This window comes from Microcaecilia unicolor, chromosome 4 (assembly GCF_901765095.1).
Source record: "Microcaecilia unicolor chromosome 4, aMicUni1.1, whole genome shotgun sequence".
NCBI lineage: Eukaryota > Metazoa > Chordata > Amphibia > Gymnophiona > Siphonopidae > Microcaecilia > Microcaecilia unicolor.
Window position 1 is genome coordinate 231630492 of NC_044034.1, and position 23786 is coordinate 231654277.

Genomic DNA, 23786 nt, shown 5'->3' on the forward strand with positions numbered 1-23786 from the left:
AACATTCAGCCTGCTGTCCTCGGAGAATACCTGTTACAGGTATGTATCTTCACTGTTCTTGACACTGTAGGCTGGCCACTAGGGGTCAGCATAGCAACGCTAGCTTTTCCTCTCTGTGCAGCTAGGTTATCTTCTGTGTACTGAATAAGCCCTCATACCTTTTCTAACAACTGCTCTATTCCTGTAGGTTCACTGTCCTTCCAAGGTAACAATGGATTCAGTACATCTAGATTTAATCCTTTTGCTGTTTTCCTCTATTCTACTTCAGTTCATTATAATGTCTAACATAATCAAATTGTTCTTCCTCTTGTTCTTCATCTTCTGTTGTCCTTTTTATTTCAGTCATTCCTGCCAGTACTCCCGAAATAGTTGCTGTTTTTAAATATTTTTCTGGATCCCAATTCCCTTGGCTAATACTTTGGCCTCTACACCTCCATAATCCCAATTCTTCAACTTTTTCACTAGGAAAAAGAATGACCAATCCTTACCTTCCGTCAAATGTGCATCTACAGAAGACTCAATAGCCCAATTAACAGCATCCTTAAGCTCTTCTGGTGTTGCCATTCTTAATGTTCGTACAATCTCGTCCCCTGTCAAATGCTCAGCCTGAGCTACAGTCACAACTGATGATAAAAATACTTCCATATCTTCAAAACTATCCCATCTTGGTAAAGCAGAAATTATTGCTTTTATTTCATTTGCGTTAGCGGTACTGATATCACTATCGTGCCTTCACGCCGGCCTAGCTCGGAGAAGCGCTGTAGCGCGTTCATCTTTAAGAATTTACCTACAATTGTTCCCTTACTCTTCCCTATAGTATTATTTGAACTTGGGTCTGCATGCAGTTCTGTGTCAATTTTTTTCTCTACTTGCACTGCACTCTCACTTGGCTTCCATGCAGCTCGTTTGTCTATAGTACAGTGTTTCTGATCTTTGGCATCAAGATCTTTAATGGCTGCCATGAAAACTGGTACTTTTCCTGCCTCATTGTGTAACATCTAAACAATAGCTTCGGTCTGAGCTAACACATTAGCTTGTTGTTCTATTTCATTAATTAACTGTGCATTCTGATTCCAAAGACACTAATGTCTCGGTTTCATCTGTCAACAATTGTAGATCAGTTACATGTTCATCTAATGCACTTATAAACTTCTAATTTCATTCCCTAAAGTTTTTACTGTGTTCAAACTTAACCACATAATTAAATTCCTCTGTTTTTTCTTACTCTTCACACTGTATGCTTTCAAATATGTCTCAGATTTGTCCTCTATAGTCTGAAGTGTTATACAACCATTTGTACATTTCTCATTAACTGGACATGTTCCAATGCCATGCAGTACTTTTTGTATCATACTCATTTGTTTACACATATGAGAGTGAAGCTCAACTTCTCCTTTCGCGTACCCCACTTTAAAAATCTCATCATTGCTTAATAATACCTTCCTGAATAAACAAGTATATACAATATAATCCCATAGACAGAATGCAAGACAGTGTACATGTATTCCATATAAAGAACTAACTGTGTAATCAACTTCCTATTCCCATACACATTCAAACTCCCCCTTTACATAAGAAAAAGCATGAAAACAAGGCATTATCATAAAATTGTAAAGTTACACTGTTCACCACCAGTTGTTACACGCCTGATCTATTATGTGTATATAACTACACACATATATGTATATTCCTATCCATACACACATAGATGGTAGGGGAATAAAATACCTAGATCAGCTAAGGTACTCCTTTCATTTTTGCATATGAAAAATAATTGTCTGTTACCCTGTCCTTTCACTCATTCTTTTACACGCAAAGCCCCCAGAGATATTCTTTATAATTACCATGAGTTAATTTATTGCTAATTAAATTAATATGAATCACACAAATAGCAATTGGATATACAAATATTTACTATCTTTTATAACACTAATAAAGCATGCTTATAGACCATTTAGAACTCTTTCTTTGTCGCCTGTCATCAGTTACAGCTCACCCCACCAGGATCATTGAGAAGCTGCAATTACGATTCTTTCTTTCTGGCTCACTGAATCACCCCTCTCTCATAGTTTGTCTCATGTGGAAAGAAAAAAAACCTGTAGGATGCTGTTTACTTTTGATCTCCTTCAGATAACTCCCAGTTGTGGTCAATCTGACATGAATTCCAAATAGATTAGAAATCCAGGCTGCTGGAGCTAGGGGCTGGAGAGGTGAGGTGGCACGTCAGTTAGAAGTGGTTCTAAGCCAACCCAGTCACTTTCTCAGGGATTTCCTGGACTCAGAATGTACCCTTTACACTTGTGTGGAACCTTTCATGACCCTTTGGAAGACAGCAAGCCCCCTTTTCTTGAGGACACTTTCTTTTTGGTCATGGTTGTAGCTTAAGGCCACCTTGCATGCATCTCCTACCTCTCCTCTGGCTGCAGATTCTCTTCTTTAATTCCAGTTCAGTTCCTCCCAATCAGTGTGATCTCTCTCCCTTTTATACAGCTTGGCTTGCTAGTGCCAGAATTTTCCATACGTAAGCTGTAAGAAAATCTACATGTTTTTCTGTCCCCATGAGATAATGGCAGACTGTTCTTCTCATTCCTATGTACATACACTCATAGGCATAGGTACACTGGACTATCGAGACCCAACCAGCAGTCTGTAGAGGCTGCAGTCCGTGATCTCTCTCTTGAGAAGGAAGGTGTGACAAAACAATGTGTTTTTAAGCCTATAAGTTGTATTAATGATTTCTTGAAGTGTATTTCTCTAGTTTGACCAGCAGGTGGTGCATGTTTATGTTTAAAGCTGTTACATTGAAAAGACCTGCAGTGATGTTTTGAAACTTGTTGTTCTGGTCTCTGATTGACCTAGGAGCTCAATTTCCTTTACAATGTACTGGTTTTGCCTCCAGTCTTAGCCAGAAAAAAAGAGAGTAGTATCTCTTTGCTAAGGCTCTGTGAACAGTTATACGTCCTGATCTTCCCTTGGTACTACTTAGATAGTAAACAAATGTTTAGTTAGTGTTATAATTGATCCATATTTTTGTTACCCATTATTGTTTTGCTGATTGCACCTTTTCTGTTTCATTATTCAATTTTTAAGACACTAAACATTCCTTTTAGTTTATTGCCTCTGCTTGTCTGGACTGATAAAGAATCCTGGTGGTTTGTGTATTGGGTCTGTGAGTGCTTTCTGGGATCTGTGGGACCACTGGTAGTGTGGCCTCCAGTAACCTAGAAATCACTGGGGATAATTGGAGAGCGGGATACTCGCCCACAGGCAGTTGTGAGCCAGTTGGTGGGAGGAGGGTGCTAGTGTAGCGCACAAGCATCACAAGTACCTGAGCTGTGCTGGGGATAGACCCTCTAAGTGGCCACAGAGTAGCCCCAGGTGGGTGGCTAGGCGTTTTGTGATACAACCCATAGGCTAAAATCAGCCCACTAAGTTCTTTTTGCAAGCTGTTTTCATTGAGTAAATTTGCAGTAGCTCCAGTTCACTGATATAACTCTATTGCTGCATGGTGATGTCATTATCAAACCTTGAAATATCTAATTTAGATGATTACTGGGACTCGCAAATTGCCAAAACAAACACAGAGCTACTACTATCATTTTTATAGCACTACACATACACAGCACTATACACTTGAATATGATATTATAGAGAAAGAAACGACAGGTTTTAGCTGAGTAGCATATCCCTTAGTTTGCAGCCAAACCTGCCAATCAGCCTGAGACAATTGCTTTGGCTGATGTTGCTCTTCCATAGCTCCCTCCCCAGGTTTGCTGCAAGGATATCTGGTTTAAATATGAAAATCCTTTGAGTGACACTTTGAACAGTGTTTGTGGAAAGGAAAGGAGTTTTTTTCTTTTTGAGAGAATGTATTATTTTGTATTACCACAACTGGAATGTCTCTGTTTTTTATATTCCAAGGCTGCTTAAAAAAAGGTGGTTTTGTATCATTTGCAAAATAAAAAGTTTTATTGAAGGAAAGTAAACTTCAGTGTTTTCAAAGGTCTTCACACTAGTGTGCATTTTCTTTTTTTGTTTAAAACCTTATTAAAGTAAGAGCTTGTTTCACTGATTTACACAGGATATTTAATAAAGAATTATAGAAATATTTAAGAAATTATAAGAATGGGAAGCCAAAAGGTTTCTACTCAGTATTTGGTGGAATCTCCTTATACAGCAGTAAGAGCTATGAAACACTTAAGATAATTTTTACCTTATTTGTACAGTAGAATAGTGCATTTTTAGAAATGTGTATGCACTTTAGAAAATGTTTGTTGTTGGGAGAGGAGGTTATCAACAAACAAGGAGGAGTGTCTGGTTACAGGGATGGAATTGAGAACACTGTGTTGGAGGCTAACTAATGAGAAAGGTGGATATTAGCTGAGATAGGGATGGTGTAAGAGTGTATTGGTTGGGGTAGGAAATGTGTGGGGAAAAGGGAAGTGTGTTATAGTGATTGGTTTTGGGAGGGGAAGAGAGAGAGTGTGGAAGAACAGACTTTTTTTTAGTTAAATGCATCATTCTGTCTGAGCAGCTTACCTAACTTCATCATTTTAGGGTGTTAGGCCCCCCCCCCCCCCCCTTTCCGAGTTTGGCCAGGACACATTTTCTGGTGATGTTCTGGCTCTCACAATAAATGTAGACTTGGATATATAAATACACATATATTAAGCCAAAATCGCGCTCACTTGAAAAATAGGGATGATAACCGACTTTATGTAAGACAGAAAGGGATCTTTGCAGTGGCAGTAATGCCTGTCATCACACATATATTCAGTAAGAGTGTGTTAAAGCACTGAAAATTTCTAAGGAAGAGGTTCATTTCAGGTTCTATTGGTGAAGTCACCCACTTGTGTGGATTATTGTCCTCCTGTTTTTGGAGATACAAATTACAGGCAAACTATTTTATTTTATTTTTCTTGTAACAGTCTTATGAGGAAGAAAGCTGCAGGTCTGGAATCAGCTGCTACAATAAGAACCAAAGTTTTTGTATGGGGACTTAATGACAAAGATCAGCTGGGAGGACTCAAAGGTTCCAAGGTATTCCTTTTTTTTGTTTTATTTTAAGTAATGTTAATGTTTGTCTTAGTTGACAAGACATGATAAACTGTTGTTATATTAAATTCTAGGTTTATGCGATCTTTTTCTAAAGTACATTTTTATATACACTTAATTACACAGTTTATGTCAGGAGTCCTGAAATCCAGTCCTCGAGGTCCACAATCCAGCCTAGTTCTCATATATATTTATTGTGGAAATCCTGGAAGCCAGGCTGGGTTGTGAACCTTGAGGACTGGATTTGAGGACCCCTGGTTTATGCTATACAAAAATGTGTGTCGGGTGCTATAGTTTAGTCCTGTTGAATTTTAAAGTCTTGCTGACTTAGTTGAATCTAATTAAATCAGTAAGGGAGTTGACAATTTTTATGTTACAATATATTTTTGAGTAGATAGTTTATCCATTATATAAAATGAAAAAACAACCACAATTCAGGTCTTGCCACATACTGTTTTAGAACGCTTACCTGGCGGATCTCCTTTATGATCTACTTCGAGCCTCGGCGAAAGAAGTTTCGCTTGCGGTCTCGGCACCCCGTTGGTTATGGCTGAGCGCCATTGGTCAGCTGATATGGCCTCAAAGTCTTGGTTGGTGCGTTTACCTTTTAAAGGTAAGCTTCTCTTTGGTGAGGAGTTGGATACAATTGTTAAGGACCTGGGGGATTCCAAGGGCCGTTGTTTGCCTGAGGATAAGCCAAGGTCTGCTGCTCGAATGGGTCCTGCGTGCTCTCGATTTAGGGAGTCGCGTCGTTATTGTCCAGGTAAAGCGGGGTCCTTTGGGAAGCCGCGTTTTTCTCAGAAGCAGCAGTCCTTTCGTGTGGACCGTCGCTCAGGTGGTGCTCCCTCTAGAGCAGCACCAGGAGCCCGGACACAATGATGGGGCCCTGGCTCATCTCCTGGTTGTGGTAGGAGGACGGCTGTCCTTGTTTCTGGGAGAGTGGGCCAGGGTAACTTCAGACGAATGGGTTCTGGAAGTGGTACGAGAAGGGTACAAGTTGGAAATGTTTTGACTGCTCGCAGATTTTTTCATAGACTCTCCTTGCAAGGCACCGGGCAAGGTGGCAGCGATCAAGAAAACTCTTCAGGGCCTAATCAGCCTGGGAGCAGTGGTTCCCGTGCCTGTTCAGGAACGGTTTTGGGTCGGTACTCCATTTACTTTGTGGTGCCCAAAAAATGCGGATCTTTTCAGCCTGTTCTCGATCTAAAAGGAGTAAACCGGGCACTATGAGTGCGTCACTTTTGCATGGAAACGCTGCGGTCTGTTATGGCCACTGTGCAACCGGGGGAGTTTTTGACCTCCTTGGATATCAAGGAGGCTTACTTGCACATTCCCATTTGGCCTCCTCACCACCGGTTTCTCCGTTTTGCAGTCTTGGGCCAACACTTTCAGTTTTGGACCTTGCCCTTTCGATCTGGCGACCGCTCCCAGAACCTTTTCCAAGGTCATGGTGGTAGTGGCAGCTTTTCTGCGGAAGGAAGGGGTGCAAGTGCACCCTTACTTAGACAATTGGCTGATCCGGGCCCCTTCTTTTCAGGAGTCTGTGCAGACGACGGAGAAAGTGGTCAGCCTTCTGCGGTCATTAGGCTGGATTGTCAACTTGGAGAAGAGTCACCTGGTTCCTTCCCAGTCCCTGGAATATCTGGGAGTGTTGTTCGATACCCGGACGGGAGCAGTGTTTTTACCGGAGACCCAGAAGCGGAAGCTCCAGGATCAAATTCGGAATCTGTTGCGGATGCAGGCTCCCAGGTCCTGGAATTATGTTCAGGTCTTGGGGTCCATGGCAGCTACCTTAGATGTGGTACGTGGGCCGTGGTCTCTTCAGAGTTCCCTTCTCCGTTGTTGGTCTCCTCTGTCAGAGGATTATTCAGTTCGGCTCCCTTTACATTTGGGGGTCCGTCTGGCCTTGCATTGGTGGCTGAGCCCGAGCAACCTGAGTCGGGGGATGCCCTTAGCGACGCCAGATTGGATTGTGGTCACGACGGATGCCAGTCTAGTGGGCTGGGGGGCTCATTGTCTCAGTCAGACAGCTCAGGGAACTTGGACTCTGGCGGAGACCTCCTGGTCCATCAATCGGCTGGAACTTCTGGCGGTCCGGCTGGCTCTTCTAGAGTTTGGCCATTTGGTCAAGAGCAAACCGGTATGTGTCCTATCGGACAATGCGATGGCGGTGGCGTATATCAACCGTCAGGGAGGCACCGCCTCCCTGGGCAAGGAAGCGGTTTTGCTCTGTCTGTGGGCGGAACACAACATTCCCCTGCTTTCGGCAGCTCACATAGCTGGTTCGTTAAACATTGAAGCGGACTTTCTGAGTCGTCATGTTTTGGATCCGGGAGAGTGGGAGCTCTCCACCCAAAGCTTTGCGCAGGTCACAGCGCGATGGGGAGTTTCGGCATTGGACCTCATGGCACGCAGTTGCAATGCGAAAGTTCCGCAGTTTTTCAGCAGAGACAGGGATCCTTGCTCAAGTGAGATCGACGCGCTTCTTCAGCCATGGCCTCAGTCTCGTCTTTATGTGTTTCCGCCTTGGCCCATGGTGGGCAGAGTTCTGGGACACATTGCTCGGTACGCGGGACGGGTGATTTTGGTGGCTCCGGATTGGCCACACCGCCCATGGTACGTGGATTTGGTTCGTCTGCAAGTTGCCAGTCCGATGCGGCTGCAGACAAATCGAGGGTTACTTTATCAGGGCCCGATCGTCATGGAGGATCCTTCCCCCTTTGGTCTTACGGCCTAGCTCTTGAGCGGGCGTGGTTAAGGAAGAAAGGTTATCTGAACACAGTGATTACCACTAATTTGCAAGCTATGAAGCATTCCACTTCTACTGCTTATGCTCGGGTGTGGCGGACCTTTGAGTCTTGGTGTGTAGCAGCTGGGCTTTCTCCTAGGTCAGCCTCAGTGGGCCACATTCTGGCTTTCTTGCAGGAAGGACTTGATAAATGCTTGTCTTTGGCGTCATTGAAGGTACAGGTAGCGGCCTTGGCGTGTTTTCGGGGCCGTCTTCAAGGGTCCTCTCTGGCTTCTCATCCGGACATTGTTCGTTTTCTTTGCGGAGTGAATCATCTGCGGCCTCCGCTCAGACAGGTCTTACCCTCTTGGAGTCTAAACCTGGTGTTAGGGGCTTTCCAACGGCCTCCCTTTGAGCCTTTGTCTCAGTTATCGTTAAAGGATCTCACTTTGAAGTCTGTGTTCTTAGTGGCTATAGCTTCCTGTAGGGATCCTTTTCTGCATTTTACCAACGCGGGGGTGTCGCTTCGAACAGTGCCTGCGTTCTTGCCCAAGATTGTATCTCGTTTTCATGTGAATCAACAGGTCCACCTTCCGACCTTTCGTAAGGAGGATTATCCCTCGGATTTTAGAGCGCTGAGGTGTTTGGATGTTCGTCGTTTCTCCTTCAGCACTTTGAGGTAACGAATGAATTTTGTAGTTCTGATCATCTGTTTATCTTGTTCGCAGAACGTAAAAAAGGTCAACAGGCTTCTGAGGCCACAGTCGCCCGTTGGTTGAGAGAGGCGATTACTTCTGCTTACATTTCTTCCAGGAAAGATCCGCCGTTTCAGGTTCGAGCTCATTCGACTAGAGCGCTAGCAACTTCCTTGGCGGAGTCGGGTCTAGTATCCCTGGAGGAGATTTACAGATCGGCGACTTGGTCGTCGGTCCATACATTTTCAAAACATTATCGTCTGGATGTGGCGGCTAGAGCGGACGCCATGTTTGGGACGTCTGTGATAGCAGCTGGAGTCTTGGGGTCCCACCCTGAGTAATGACTGCTTGGGTACATCCCACCAGTCTCTGGATTGATCTGTGGGACGCTATGGAAGGTAAAATTAGTTCTTACCTGATAATTTTCTTTCCATTAGTCCCGACAGATCAATCCAGAAGCCCACCCTGTAAGTTGATGTTCTGTTATTGTTTCAGAATGTTAAAGTTTTTTTGTTTACATGGTTCGTTTGATTCAGCATTGGTTGGAACGAATATCTTACTTCCTGTGAGCTGCATGAGTTCCTCCCGGCTTTTGCGGTTGTAGGGTATCATTTACGCAATTGGATTGGCCCTGGGAGTGTGGGGTCTCTTACCATATGCTTTGGTAGCGACAATACTGAGGTTTGGGTGGCTGTGTTGACCACATATAGTGAGCCTCAGAATTTCTCTCTATCTCCGCCTGCTGGCAGAGGGACATAACCCCCCAGTCTCTGGATTGATCTGTCGGGACTAATGAAAAGAAATTTATCAGGTAAGAACTAATTTTACCTTGTTCTTTATTAAATTGCAAATATCAAACTTACTAAAATCTTTAAGTCAACAATAACACAGATACACACACTCTCTCTCACACCCCACATTCATCCGTGCCTTGTGCCAGATCTTACTAATACATCATATACCTTACTACCACAGTGATCCCACCCAGCACTTCTTTTTACAAATAACAAGTGACAATTGTTTTAACACATTCATTTAAATCATTTACAGCATCCTTTACTTGTCAACCACGCCTTACTGTACCAACTTCTTAAACAACTGTCCTGTTAAGCGCTTTGTTAATTATCCATATTGTATAGATTGTCCTGACAGCATCCTTATCTGATCAAGCACACTGTATTTGATACCAGCTTCTTAAGGAGCAATCCTAATAAGCGCTGTGTTAATTATTCATATTGTCCATTAATCAATCATTAAACTCATATTGTTTCCAGAATGTTCTCCTCCACTCCACTATTCACTTTCCACAACCAACGATCCTCACTGTCATTGGTAGTTTCCACTGCTGCATCTGGATCTTCAAGGCCGGTCTTCACAACAGCTCCCTCTATCACACACAGTACCCCGCGCCCTACACAGCCTGTGTTTCGCTACTTGAGCGTCATCAGGGGTCGGGTTCCTAAAACACATTAATCAGCACAAACTGTATGTATCTGCTGCCCTTACACTCAAATTGCTCGTATAAGTAACAGTAATCAGCTTACCATTAGTGATTCCATTCAATTCATGGATATCAGGCGAACCGGACCCCATAGCACTTCCATGCGTCCATGCCTCAGCTAAATAACACTAGCGCATGCGTATGGAGTGCTTGAATTCTCAGTGGTTTATAACCCATTGAAACCCCACCCCTTCACACATTCAGCCACTCCACCTCTTTATTCAATTCAGCGGGAGCAATGGTATTCCACGCAAATATCATGCGTTGTTCTTTACGTAGGAGCATTAAAGAGATATTCCCCCTCCTCTTGTTGTAACACTGGCATAACACCACAAACCTTAAATCCTGAAGTGCGTGTCCTGCAATCCCCCAGTGTGAAACTAAAGGAGCTTCTTGTTTTGATAGGCAAATGTTGCTAAGATGTTGTGCAATTCTATTCTTAATTCTGCAAATAGTGTGCCCTATGTACCAAAGCCCGCATGGGCAACAAATGCCGTATACACACTGACTAGTATTGCAGTCCGTTCGTGATTGCAACTCAAACACCCGCCCACCAGAGTGGGGTATATCTACTTGAACAGTTTGCAAAGCATATCTGCAATACATACATGCCCCACATGCCCTGTGACCTCCCGCTGTATCAACTCTCCGTATCTATGTCAGCGTTGGTATCAAGTACAGCGTGGTTGATCAGATAAGGACGCTGTCAGGACAATCTATACAATATGGATAATTAACAAAGCGCTTAACAGGACAGTTGTTTAAGAAGTTGGTACAGTAAGGCGTGGTTGACAAGTAATGGACGCTGTAAATGATTTAAATGAATGTGTTAAAACAACTGTCACTTGTTATTTGTAAAAAGAAGTGCTGGGTGGGATCACTGTGGTAGTAAGGTATATGATGTATTAGTAAGATCTGGCACAAGGCACAGATGAATGTGGGGTGTGAGAGAGAGTGTGTGTATTTGTGTTATTGTTGATTTAATGATGTTAGTAAGTTTGTTCTTTATTAAATTGCAAATATCAATCTAAAAATAGTTAATATGGTGATGAATATATAATATATAGAGAGTATAGTTATTAGAAAATCTGTTCCCCAGTAAAGAATTTTGTGTTATTTCTTTTATAGTAGCTTAATAAACCATATTAGAAAGCCAAGTGTTTAATTATTACTCCATGCAGATATCTAGAGCTTCCAGTGTGTCCAAGCTGTACTATATTCTTAGGACACTTACTACCCAAAAGTCTTCATTTCCCTCTGCTATTTCTGCAAATGATTTTAGAAATTATTTTTCAGACAAAATTAGCACTCTTCAGATCTCTCTTCACTCTCCCCCCCATTGCGTCCATTACCTTCTGTCTCTGAATCAGCTCTCTTAGTAATTCCCTCTCAGTTTTTAATATTCCATCTAGGGGATAGAATTGTTTGACTTCTGACTGCTATGAAACTTACTAATGCCCTTCATGATCTTCTGCCCACTTGTATCCTCATGAATTATTTTTAAACTGTTTTTTGTTCCGTTTTTACACAACATGCTTATGACATGTTTCACTTCAGGATTCATTCCCCCAGCTTAGGAACAGGCCTATGTATGCCCCCATATTAAAGACTGCAAGCAAAGTAATCTTTAATTAATGTGTTACTACTATCTTCCAGTTGCATTCTTCCCTATATCTCTAAACGTGAGGAAAAGGTTACATATAACCAACTGCAAAACTGCCTTGAAAAAAAATAAAATATGCTCCACCTACACTATACAGGATTCAGACTGTACCACAATACCAAACTGGAATTACCACCTTTGTCCTTTATCATCTTGACAGTGACAAATCTGTTATTCTACTATCATTAGACCTGCCTGCCACTTTTGATTTGATGGACCATGCCCTGTTACTACAGGTTCTCGAGGAAATAGTACTTATGGGAATAGTGTTAGACTGGTTCTCTTTATATTTATCAGAGAGGCAATTTCTGGTTCGGCAACAAAACATGTTGTGTTTCTCCTATTCTTTTACATGTAGAGTGCAACAGAGCCAGTTTTATGTTACCGTTACTTGGCTTGATCCAGTCTCTTGATCTTACTATAAATGTGTATGCTAACAACATAAAAAATTTAGTCTATGTTGGTTCTATCTGTCCTCAGACTTTTTGAGACCTTACTTCTAAATTCATAGTTGTCTCTGAGTGGTTAGAATCCCAGAAAGCTGAAGCTTAATCCTGATAAGTCTAAGGCATTTTTCTTCTCAAGAACTGACCAAAGGCTGCCGCCTCTTTCACTCTCCCTACTATTCATGCCATCTTTAAAGATTTTGGGACTGATGATAGATAGATTAATCTTTTAATTTTCAACATCGTATCTCAGATTTGATGAAATACTGTTTCTTTAATGTTCAGATGATTAGATCAGGCTGAGTGGGCAATTTTGGTGTTTATATGCTGTCATTTACTACGTTGCTATGACATTTCAAGAAGCAATATTCAGATTCTTATTGATTTTAGATTTTGTGGAGACCCATGTATTCATGAAGCAATTATTTAGTGGAACATTACCAGCTGAAACAAATCCAGCAGACCCTAAATTCAGAGGACAAATAGACTTCTTCTGTTACTTCTTCTAACTTCTTGACCCTCCTGCCAAGGATCCTCATTATTTTACTTTCCATATTTTTCATATTTATATTACACCAAAGCCCACACAAGTCAAGAAAAATTAAGCATGGCCTCTGCATTCAGAAAATGCTTTGGCTCTGAGTTTTAATTTCACAGTTTATATTGTCTTTTCTGTCTTTTTTCATTTTCAGATAAAAGTTCCATCTTTCTCTGAGTCACTTTCTGCACTAAATGTAGTGCAGGTTGCTGGTGGATCTAAAAGTCTGTTTGCAGGTACAGATTCTAATAACACAATAACATAAAAACTTGTGGGAAACTGATTAGCTAAAAGTTTATAAATAGCACATTTAATACTAAACCATAAATATAAATACTAAACTATAATGTTTTATCTGTTTAACCTGTTTTTGATTATAATTTTGTAAATTCTGTCTCTCTAGTGACTGCAGAGGGTAAAGTGTATGCATGTGGAGAGGCCACTAATGGAAGACTTGGACTGGGTATTTCTAGTGGCACTGTACCTCTTCCCCGACAGATTACAGCAGTTAGTAATTATGTAGTGAAAAAGGTGGCTGTTCATTCAGGTAAAATCTTTATCTGTGTAAACCCAGGTTTTGACCCAGTCCTCGAGTATACCTAGGCAGCTAGGTCTTCTGGGTTTCCACACTGAATATGCATAAGAAAGATTTGTATGCACTACCTCCATTGTATGCAAATCTGTCTTACTCTATTCATTGTGGATATCCTGAAAACCTAACTGTCTAGGTGTGTTCTGAGGACTGGGCTGAGAACCATTGCTATAAACTAATAGCAAACTCACTATTTGTCATGTGCACATTCTAGGTGAGCTCCCCATTTTTCTACCTCATGATTATGATGTCTCTTAAAAGAGTAAAAAAAAATAACAGGATCTTGGATGAGAATGCGACTGACAACTGAATGTCAGGGCATAAGTGTTTATCAGAAAAATAGAAGTATGTGGACCTTTAGCTTGATGTTTTGCTATGTGTCTTTAGTACTTTGTTCATACCTAGGTTTCATTTGTGCCATAGAAAATGAACTCTGTGGTGATAACTATGAAATTTGGATAAATGTGTAACAAAATTTCCTTCAGTAGCTTGTCCTGGAACATACTAGCTTTTTAGTATGTGCATCTACATTGGGACTGGCATCTATTTTATAATTTGAATATAATACCTTACTTGCAATTGATCTGGGATAGGTGACAGTACTCATACTTGATGTCCTTGCAGGTGGCCGGCATGCTATGGCTTTAACTGTTGATGGAAAGGTGTTTTCTTGGGGTGAAGGCGATGATGGAAAGCTTGGACACTTCAGCAGAATGTGAGGATATCTTCTTTGCTAATAATTCAGACGTTATGCAGTTAGCCTAAATGTTTTTATTATGCATGCCGTAGTCAAACAGATATTTTAGTTTTATTCATTGAGGTAGAACCCCCTCAGACATATAAGAGCAAAATTTTGGTATATAAGCTCTAGGATTTACATGAAAACTTTACTTCCCCCCTAATTATGTATAGGGCACCTAACATTTGGCATTCAAATGGAAGTTAAGTTCCAAATGGGAATGAAACGGCAGTTAGGCACCTAAGTGCACTTAGGCCAGAGCTTACCAAACTGCGAGACGGGAGCCCAAATTGTTGTCACAAACCCCACATTTGGGGATGTGACCTAGATGGGATTTCTATAGGTGCATCATTATTCTGCACCTCTGGGGGAGTCACACAATAAGATTGGCAGGCACAATTTTATAACTTGGTGCCTAAGTATTCTAGAGCATAATTGCAAAGGGAGTATTCAAATGGGTGGGGATTGGACAAATATTTAGGCACACACTTTATTGCATTCTGTCAGTTCGGTGCCCAACTACTGCATTTAGATATGTTTATTTACACCTGCCATAGAATAAATATAAGTGGTCATCCCTAAATTTAGACACCTAATTGCTGACTTAAACTAGTATTCCATAATGAATTAGGTGCAAGAATTTGCTCTTATAGTATTACTAGCTTACTGCCTAGAATAGATTTTGGGGCCCTGACTTTTATTGCCCTTTAAAGAATTGTCCTTTTAGTTTTCATAGGGGGCTGTTTACTAAAATGTGTATGAACACCAATACTGTTTTATTTTATTATATCTGTTTGGTTATGCTTATTTAGTGTATTTTATTGATTGCATTTATTTTGTGAACTGCTTTGTAGCATTGATAGTCCATAAATTTGATACATAAGTAAGGATGTCATTTTGAAAGGCATTTTGGAAGCCATTTAAATAGCTATTTTAGAAAGACATTATTTATGTGTGTATATCCACAGTGGACATAGTTCCCAAGGTCAAGTGGAAAATGGATGTATATGCTTCTAATTTTGCAGTGGCAGTGAGTGCATACATTAAAAACCTAAATGTTGGTATTTATATCTGCTCCAAAGCATATATAAAGTCTACCCATCCATACCATATACTATCCCTTAGAGATCCTGTGCATTTGCCCCATTTTTTTCTTGAATTTAAATGCATTCTTCATCTCTGTTTCCTGTGAGTTATTCCACATATACATCATCTTTTCTGTAAAAAGTATTTTCTTTGATTACTCCTTAGTCTGTCCCCTTTGATATTCTACTACTACTTATCATTTCTAAAGCGCTACTAGATGTATGCAGCGCTGTACACTTCAACATGAAGAGACAGTCGACAGAGCTTACAATCTAATTGCTATGTCCCCTCACTCATTTCAAAGCTTCATTAGATCCCTCCTCATGTTAACCTCACCATCAAGGGTTCCTACCATATTTCATATTTTGGTATCCTCTGCAAAGAGGCAAACCTTGCTAGACAGCCTTTCTGCATCATTGCTTTTAAAAATGTTATAAAGAACAGGACCAAGAAATGATCCTTGTGATACATCACTGGTATTATCCGTTTCCTGAGAGTGGCAATACTTATGAACTAAGTTAAAATTTAATGCCAAGAAGAGCTACAGGTGAGTAACTTCTCTTTTGTGACAGAACAGTCTATACTGGACTGCTTTAGTTACTCTTTCACGAATGAACTCTAATGCAATACCACTCTATTTCTCATTCTGAATATGAATTCTCTACACTTGACTGCTTAATCTACTCTGTCACTTATGAACTCTAATGCAATACCTCCTGTATTTCTCATTCCGGAAATGGCGATTGCCATTACGGAATAATGTAAGCCACATTGAGCCTGCAAATAGGTGGGAAAATGTGGGATACAAATGCAACAAATAAATAAATAAAAATGTCTGAATTAATTCTGAATTGTATTTCTCTAGTTTGGACAGCAGTTGGTGCATGTTTATGCTTAAAGCTGTTACTGAGCACTTACCTCTTCTTCTTTAGTTAACACAGAGAAAGAGGAAATGCCTGTAGTGAGGTGGCCAGCTTTTTTCAAATGTTGTTGTTGTTCTGGGCTCTGATTGGCCCAGGAGCTCATTTTCATTTGAACTTTACTGGCTTTTCCCCCAATCTTAGCCAGGAAGAAGAGAGAGACGGATGTCTTTGCTAAGGCCCTATAAACAGTTACATTTGATAACTTGTGAGCAGCTATATGTCCTGATCTTCTCAGGTACTTTTTAGAAAGTAAGGAAATGTTTAATTAGTGTTATAATTGATCCATATTTCAGTTCCAAGCGAAAAAGGTGGAGAAAAACAACCTCTCTCAGATGGTGTTCTCAACAATTTCTTTATTCAAAAAACAGTAAGCAAAAAAGGGGGACCCAACACGAGTCGTGTTTCGTCCCTACCGGCCTGCATCAGGGGTCTAGGAATTTTGTAACGCAGTATATTTTCCTAGAGCAGTTAAATTGCAGCCAAATCAAGCCAACCCCTATAAGAGAGGTTCCTTAAGAGCATTGGGGTTTGTGTTAGCAGCCCAGTACTTCAAAACAGGAAATATTAATGCCATCTTTGAGCTGCCATTATTTATCGTCAAATAATGCAGCTTGTAAAGTTCACTGCAAGCTGCATTATTTGATTTACATAATAATGAAGTCTTTGCATGTATTGCATACTTTGCATCATACTTATGGATTCACAGTGACTTTAAATAAAGTGTTATGGCAATATAATATGTGATACTGCTGTTTAGTGCACATTAAGAAACAAATATCATACATTATTGTCTTAGCGCATGTTATAATTATTCTTTAAGTATATGCATGTTTATTCATGCATATTCACTCAGGTTTGTGATTGTGACAATAAGGTCTGGGAAGCCCTGTTTTATAGTAAAGTGCCTAATGGTTCTGTATTTAGTATAAATCCACATTGTAATCCGCATGGAACTTGATGTTTATTGTGGAATTCAAGAATATTTGTAATTTGCTATTGGTAATAAAGGAAGGCAAAGCAAAAATACATGATAAAACCAATCTTAGAATAACCAATATTGTCTCTCTTTATTTTTTTAGGAACTGTGATAAACCAAGATTGATAGAAGCATTAAAAACCAAGCGAATACGTGACATTGCCTGTGGTAGTTCTCATAGTGCTGCAATTACTTCTAGTGGTGAATTGTATACATGGGGCCTTGGAGAATATGGCCGTCTCGGACATGGGGACAACACTACTCAGCTAAAACCTAAGATGGTACATTCATTAAAACAGAATTTTTTTTTCAATTCAGAGAAAAATGCTTTAAATGCTGAAGAAAGTTTATGGAAACAGTGTAATTACAGAAATCTACAGAATAAACATTTACATTAGTATCAAATACCATAGATAATGTTGAACAGAAAATTTTGTATTCAAGCTCTTTAGTGATTTAACAGGTGTGTTGGGGATGTGATGAAGATGTTCTTTGGTCATTTAGGAGGTGATTTTATAAGATTTAGGTACAATTATATGTAGCAATTTTACTGCAAGTGGCATACACAAATTTAAAGGAGGCATGTTCTGGCATGATTTGGGCAGTTCTTGAAGATATACATATATTCTGTATTTTACAGTGACAACACAAGTGTACATGTGAAAATTTCTCTGTCTTCATTTATACCTGCTTAATGTAACTGTTAGCTAACTTCTTTTTTTGGACCTAGGAGAACTTGAAGGGAAATGTGTGCTTTCCTCTCTTGAAGCCTGGATTTGCCGCTGTCGGAGACAGGATGCTGGGCTTGATGGACCCTTGGTCTTTTCCCAGTATGGCAGTGCTTATGTATTTATACCTGCTTAACCCATTAGTGTCCAGTGTTCCCCATATGGGTATCAAATCAATTTGTTCTCATATGGCTTATTATGGGAACATTTGGCACTAATGGGTTAATGTCACTTGTAACTGTTAGCTAACTTCTTGAAGCAGTGCAAAGAAAAGCTACGAGAATGGTGTGGGATTTCCGTTACAAGACGTATGAGGAGAGACTTGCTGAACTAAACATGTATACTCTAGAGGAAAGGAGAAACGGGTGATATGATACAGACATTCAAATATTTGAAAGGTATTAATCCGCAAACGAACCTTTTCCGGAGATGCGAAGGTGGTAGAACGAGAGGACATGAAATGAGATTGAAGGGGGGGCCTACTCAAGAAAAATGTCAGGAAGTATTTTTTCATGGAGAGAGTAGTGGATGCTTGGAATGCCCTCCCGCGGGAGGTGGTGGAAATGAAAACGGTAACGGAATTCAAACATGCGTGGAATAAGCATAAAGGAATCCTGTGCTGAAGGAATGGATCCTCAGGAGCTTAGTTGAGATCGGGTGGCAGAGCCGGTGGTGGGAGGCGGGGATGGTGGTTGGGATGCAGGGATAGTGCTGGGCAGACTTATACGGTCTGTGCCAGAGCCGGTGGTGAGAGGCAGAGATAGTGCTGGGCAGACTTATATGGTCTCTGCCAGAGCTGGTGGTGGGAGGCGGGGCTGGTGGTTGGGGGGCGGGGATAGTGATGGGCAGACTTGTACGGTCTGTGCCCTGAAAAAGACAGGTACAAATCAAGGTAAGGTATACACAAAATGTGGCACATATGAGTTATCTTGTTGGGCAGACTGGATGGACCGTGCAGGTCTTTTTCTGCCGTCATCTACTATGTTACTATGTTAACAGAAATAAATGACTAAAATACACCATTTAAAACTAGGTGTCTATGGAGAATATCTTGATCACTCAGGTCTTTAGTGGTTTGGTCTTGTGTTGGGCCAGTGACAGGGACCTATGTCCCAAAGACAAGAATTTTAAGGAGGGAGAGGGTAGAAAAAAGAGGGAAGAGGGAACTAAAATAATAGTACCCTCATCCACCCTCTTTTCCCTTCTATGTATGGCAGTGGTCACAAGATTTGCTGGCAGGAGATGAGACCCAAAGAAGAAAAGATATTATGTTACATTCCAATGTGATCACTCTCAATCAACATGACCAAGGCCAGCGATATAAGCACAAATGAAATAATGTTTTTGAAATCCACTTATCACCATCAGTAATATAAAAACCATACCACATGAAGAGGACAAAAAAGGAAAAAGAAACAAAGTCACCAACTCCACCCAAAGTCTGAATCCCAAAAGCCTTTAAGAAAAGCAGGGTTTTAAGATGTTTCTTGAAAATGAGTAAAGAAGATTCTTGGTGTATATACAATGGTAAAAACATTCCAGAGCAAAAGAGCAAGGAAACAAAATGCTACATGAGGTCTCCAGTCTAATTGTGTATGTGTCTTGATTAGATTGCAAACTCCATGGAGCACAGACTCCCTCTTATACTTATCTTTCCAGCATTGCTATAGAAAAGAGTATTACATACATATATATTTAGCATGCTGGTTCTTTCTTTTTTTCTTATTGCGCTCATTTGAGTATTTGGGAGTTTAAAATATTTAGGGGTCCTAGTACTGGATAATAATCGATTTAGTATACGCTAGTGATTAGCGTGCACTAAATAAAACACCCATTATATTTCTATGTGTCTTATCATTTACCATGCACTAATTGTTAGTATGAGCCAAATCTGTTACTGCATCTTAGTAAAAGAATCCCTTAATTAAGAACAAAATGATTTACTTACTATACGCTGAGATTTGACCATTTTGTTCTTGATCATTATTTTTAATTATGGTTTTTCATGATATTCTTTTGTTCCTTTTGTATGTTACTGTCTTGAAATAGCTGTTAAATGTAAAAGCACATCTGTATTCTTCTGAAATATTGTTTTTAATATGTGTTTGCCTTAGGTAAAAGTACTTCTGGGTCACAGAGTAATTCAAGTAGCATGTGGAAGCAGAGATGCTCAGACTCTGGCTTTATCAGATGAAGGTAAATAATGTATGTTACTGTATTTACACTGCCTGCTATATAGTATACTAGAGTTGTGATATAATTAAGGCTTATAAACTGTAAATATAGACCTGATTGGTGCATGGTTTTCTGGCCTATATATTGATGCCCTCTTCCTTTCTTTCTCTACCCCACTCCAGTCCATCAGCTCCCTTTTCTTATCCTTCTTCTCTGTCTCTATCCATCATCTTCATTTTCTCTTTTCTTTCTTTCTTTCCCCCAGTCCAGCATCTCCCTTTACCCTTCTCCCTCTTCTCCTCCAGTCCAGCATCTCCTTTTCCCCTTCTCTTCCTTCTCCTCCCTTCTCCCCCAAGTCCTTCATCTCCTTTTTCTCTTTTCTATCTTCCCCTCCCACTGGTCTAGCATGTCCTTTTTCTCTTCTCTTCTCTGCTGTCCCTTCCCCCCAGTCCAGCATCTTCCCCTTTCTTTTCTCTTCCCTGCCCTCCTCAATCCATCATGTCCGTTATCTCTTTTCTTCCCTCACTTTCCCCTGTTCTGCATTTTCCCTTCTCTCTTCCTCTCCCTCAATCCAGCATCAGCCCCTATCTCTTTCTCTCCTCTCCTTCAGGTCAAACATTACACCTACTGTTTTTCCTTCCTCCCAACCACCCATCCAGCATCACTGCCTCTCTCTGGAAGCTATTAGGTGAAAATTCTTTCAGAACACTCTTCTCCTTCCTATAGAGTGTGTTTTTCATGGGCAAGTTCTTATGAAACATGGTGCACAAAGTGGAGGAATTTGCAGACACCTTCCCTCAATAGAAGGCTGAGCTACTCTGTTCTCTAGTGGGCAGAGGGAAGGAGTGTGGAAAATGCATGGGCCAAGTTAGCTTTCGGGAGGGCATCAAAAACATCCCCAATAGGTATTGGTGCCTGGAGTCTTTCATGGCTCTAGCCTCAGACCTAAGGTACAGTGAACAGGAAAAGCTTGCTGATGTGCTGTATGTTGAAGGTAATATTTTTGGAAGTAAAATTCAAAAGGTTGCATCTTTCATAAAGCAGCATAGTGAGATCTTCCTCTCTAGACCCAGTTTGAATCTGGCCGCCTCATCTTCTAGGAGGTGACAGAGTGGAGGGCAAAGGAGATGCTATTCCCAAAAGCATACTTGTCTACGTCTCTCTCAGTCTTCACAGTTAGGACAGGAATCTCCCAAAACAGCAAAGGGCCCAGAAGTCTCTATCTATCAAGTCTCTATGAAGTGGAGGAGTGGCCTAGTGGTTAGGGTGGTGGACTTTGGTCCTGGGGAACTGAGGAACTGAGTATGATTCCCGGCACAGACAGCTCCTTGTGACTCTGGGCAAGTCACTTAACCCTCCATTGCCCCAGGTACAAATAAGTACCTGTATAAAGCCGCATTGAGCCTGCCATGAGTGGGAAAGCGCGGGGTACAAATGTAACAACAAAAAAAAAAATATCAGCTCTGCAGCCAAAACCAGGGATGTCATTTTGAATGCCTCCATAAATACAAAACCAGCATTCCAGTATCCTTCCTGGACAGCCTTACAATTTGAAGGAAGATCAAGTTTTTTGTAAACCGTTGGCCTCTTATAACCTACATTCAGTGGGTATTAAAACTCCTGCTGGTTCCCCAGAGGATGATCTACTGCTACATCTCCTTTGACTCTTTTTGGTATATCCATCTTACCAGTCAATTCCTTTTGGTATTTAGGGATCATTTTAGATTACCATTTGACTTGTTCCCCTCAAATATTATATCTCTCCAAAGCTACTTTTTTTGTACTTTGCCAGTTACATAATATACATCAGTACTTTGATCAGAATCCTTTCCATTCCCTTGTCTTATCCCTTTTGGTCTCAAGATTGGACTATTGTAATATAATCTATCTGGGCTACTTGTCAGTTTACCTCAAGAAATTACAAAAATTCAAAACACCGCTATTAAAATGATCAGTCACACAAAGAAATTCGATCACGTCACACCCCTTTGAAAAAATTCCATTGGTTACTTATGGAACAGCATATTATTTTCAAACTTCTCGTGCTTACCTTTAGAGCATTTAGATTAGGAACCACCTGTCTACTTAGCATCCTTAACTATCCTGTATTCCTCGATCTTTACCTGGGCACTGCATTTGAAAACTCATCTCTGTTACTAAGAGCTTTTAAAAGTGTTTTTCTGAACTTGGCTTCTGCCCATCTTTGAGTGGAGGAGTAGCCTAGTGGTTAGTGCAGTGGACTTTGATCCTGGGGAACTGAGTTCGATTCCCAATGCAGCTCCTTGTAACTCTGGGCAAGTCACTTAACCCTCCATTGCCCCTGGTACAAAATAAGTACCTGAATATATGTAAACCGCTTTGAATGTAGTTGCAAAAACCTCAGAAAGGCTGTATATCTAGTCCCATTTCCCTTTCCCCATCCCCTACTTGGTCTATAGGAGGCAGTTTTTGAAATGCTGAGGTATGGCTGCCTGACCTCCTGAAATAGGAAGCTGAGGGACACCAACATGGTCCATTGTGAGATCTGCCTTGAGCTGAAACATCACTGCCTGAAATAAGACATCTTCTGCATTTCCTCTCTGCATTTCTGCCTGTGCTATAACATGGGCAATTCTGTTGAGTTTCTGTTGTCCGTTTTTATTCCATTGCATTAAAAAAAAAAACTGATTTATTTGATATTTAAGCTCACCTTCTTCATTTTCTCTCCTTATTTCTACCTGGTTAATTGTTACCTCTGTGCTGTGGCTTAGGCAATTCTGTTGAGTTTCTGTTGCCTGTTTTTATTCCATTTCAATTTAAAAAAAAAAAAACCTTTTATTTGATATTTCCCTGGGCACTGGCAAGTCAGATGCAAAGCATTAATAAAGAAGGCTAAAAAAGAATATGAAGAGAAACTTGCCACAGAGGCTAAAACTCACAGTAACAACTTTTTCAGCTACATCAGAAGCAGAAAGCTTTGAGGGAATCCGTGGGACTGTTAGATCACGAAGGAGCAAAAGGGGCGCTCAGGGAGGCCATAGCGGAGAAACTGAATGAATTCTTTGCTTCTGTCTTTACAGAAGAAGATGTAAGAGATCTGACTGTACTGGAAATAGTTTTCAAGTTTGATGATGCGGAGGAACTGAAAGAAATATTGGTGAACTTGGAAGATGCACTGAGCCAAATTGACAAATTAAAGAGCAGTGAATCACCTGGACCAAATGGCATACATCCAAGGGTACTCAAAGAACTCAAGCATGAAATTGCTGATCAGCTGTTAGTAATATGTAACCTGTCATTAAAATCATTCGTAGTACCGGAAGATTTGGAGGGTGGCCAATGTGACACAAATTTTTAAAAAGGGTTCTAGGGGTTGTCCTGGAAATTATAAACCGGTAAGCCTTACATTGGTGCCGGGCAAAATAGTGGAAACTATTATAAAGAATAAAATTACAGAACATGTAGACAAACATGGTTAAATGGGACAGAGTCACATGGGTTCAGTGGAGGGAAGCCTTGCCTCACCTGCTTCATTTCTTTGAAGGCGTGAATAAACATATGGATAAAGGTGAGCCGGTTGATGTAGTGTTTCTAGATTTTCAGAAAGCTTTTAAAAGTTCCTCATGAGAGACTCCTGAGAAAATTAGAGTCATGGGATAGGAGGCAAGGTTCTGGTATGGATTAGGAATTGGTTATTGGACTGAAAACAGAGGGTAGGGTTAAATGGTGCCTCAGGGATCTACACTTGGACCGGTGCTATTTAACATATATATATATGATTTATATGTGATATGGAAATCGGGACGACGAGTGAGGTGATCAAATTTTTCACATGATACAAAACTATTCAAGGTTGTTAAAACACGTGCGGACTGTGAAATATTGCAGGAAGACCTTAGGAAATTGGGGCCATCCAAATAGCAGATGAAATTTAATGTGGACAAATGCAAAGTGATGCACAT

At 40.7% G+C, this 23786-nt stretch overlaps 1 protein-coding gene across 1 annotated transcript in view; it reads left to right on the forward strand.

Moving 5' to 3' along the window:
* HERC2 (HECT and RLD domain containing E3 ubiquitin protein ligase 2) overlaps positions 1-23786 on the forward strand; it is a 921269-nt gene that overhangs the window by 480867 nt on the left and 416616 nt on the right. The window contains 6 exon segments of the mRNA XM_030201308.1: positions 4929-5040; positions 12781-12862; positions 13030-13173; positions 13843-13933; positions 17046-17223; positions 19785-19866. Of these exon segments, the coding sequence (XP_030057168.1) occupies positions 4929-5040; positions 12781-12862; positions 13030-13173; positions 13843-13933; positions 17046-17223; positions 19785-19866 (689 nt within the window).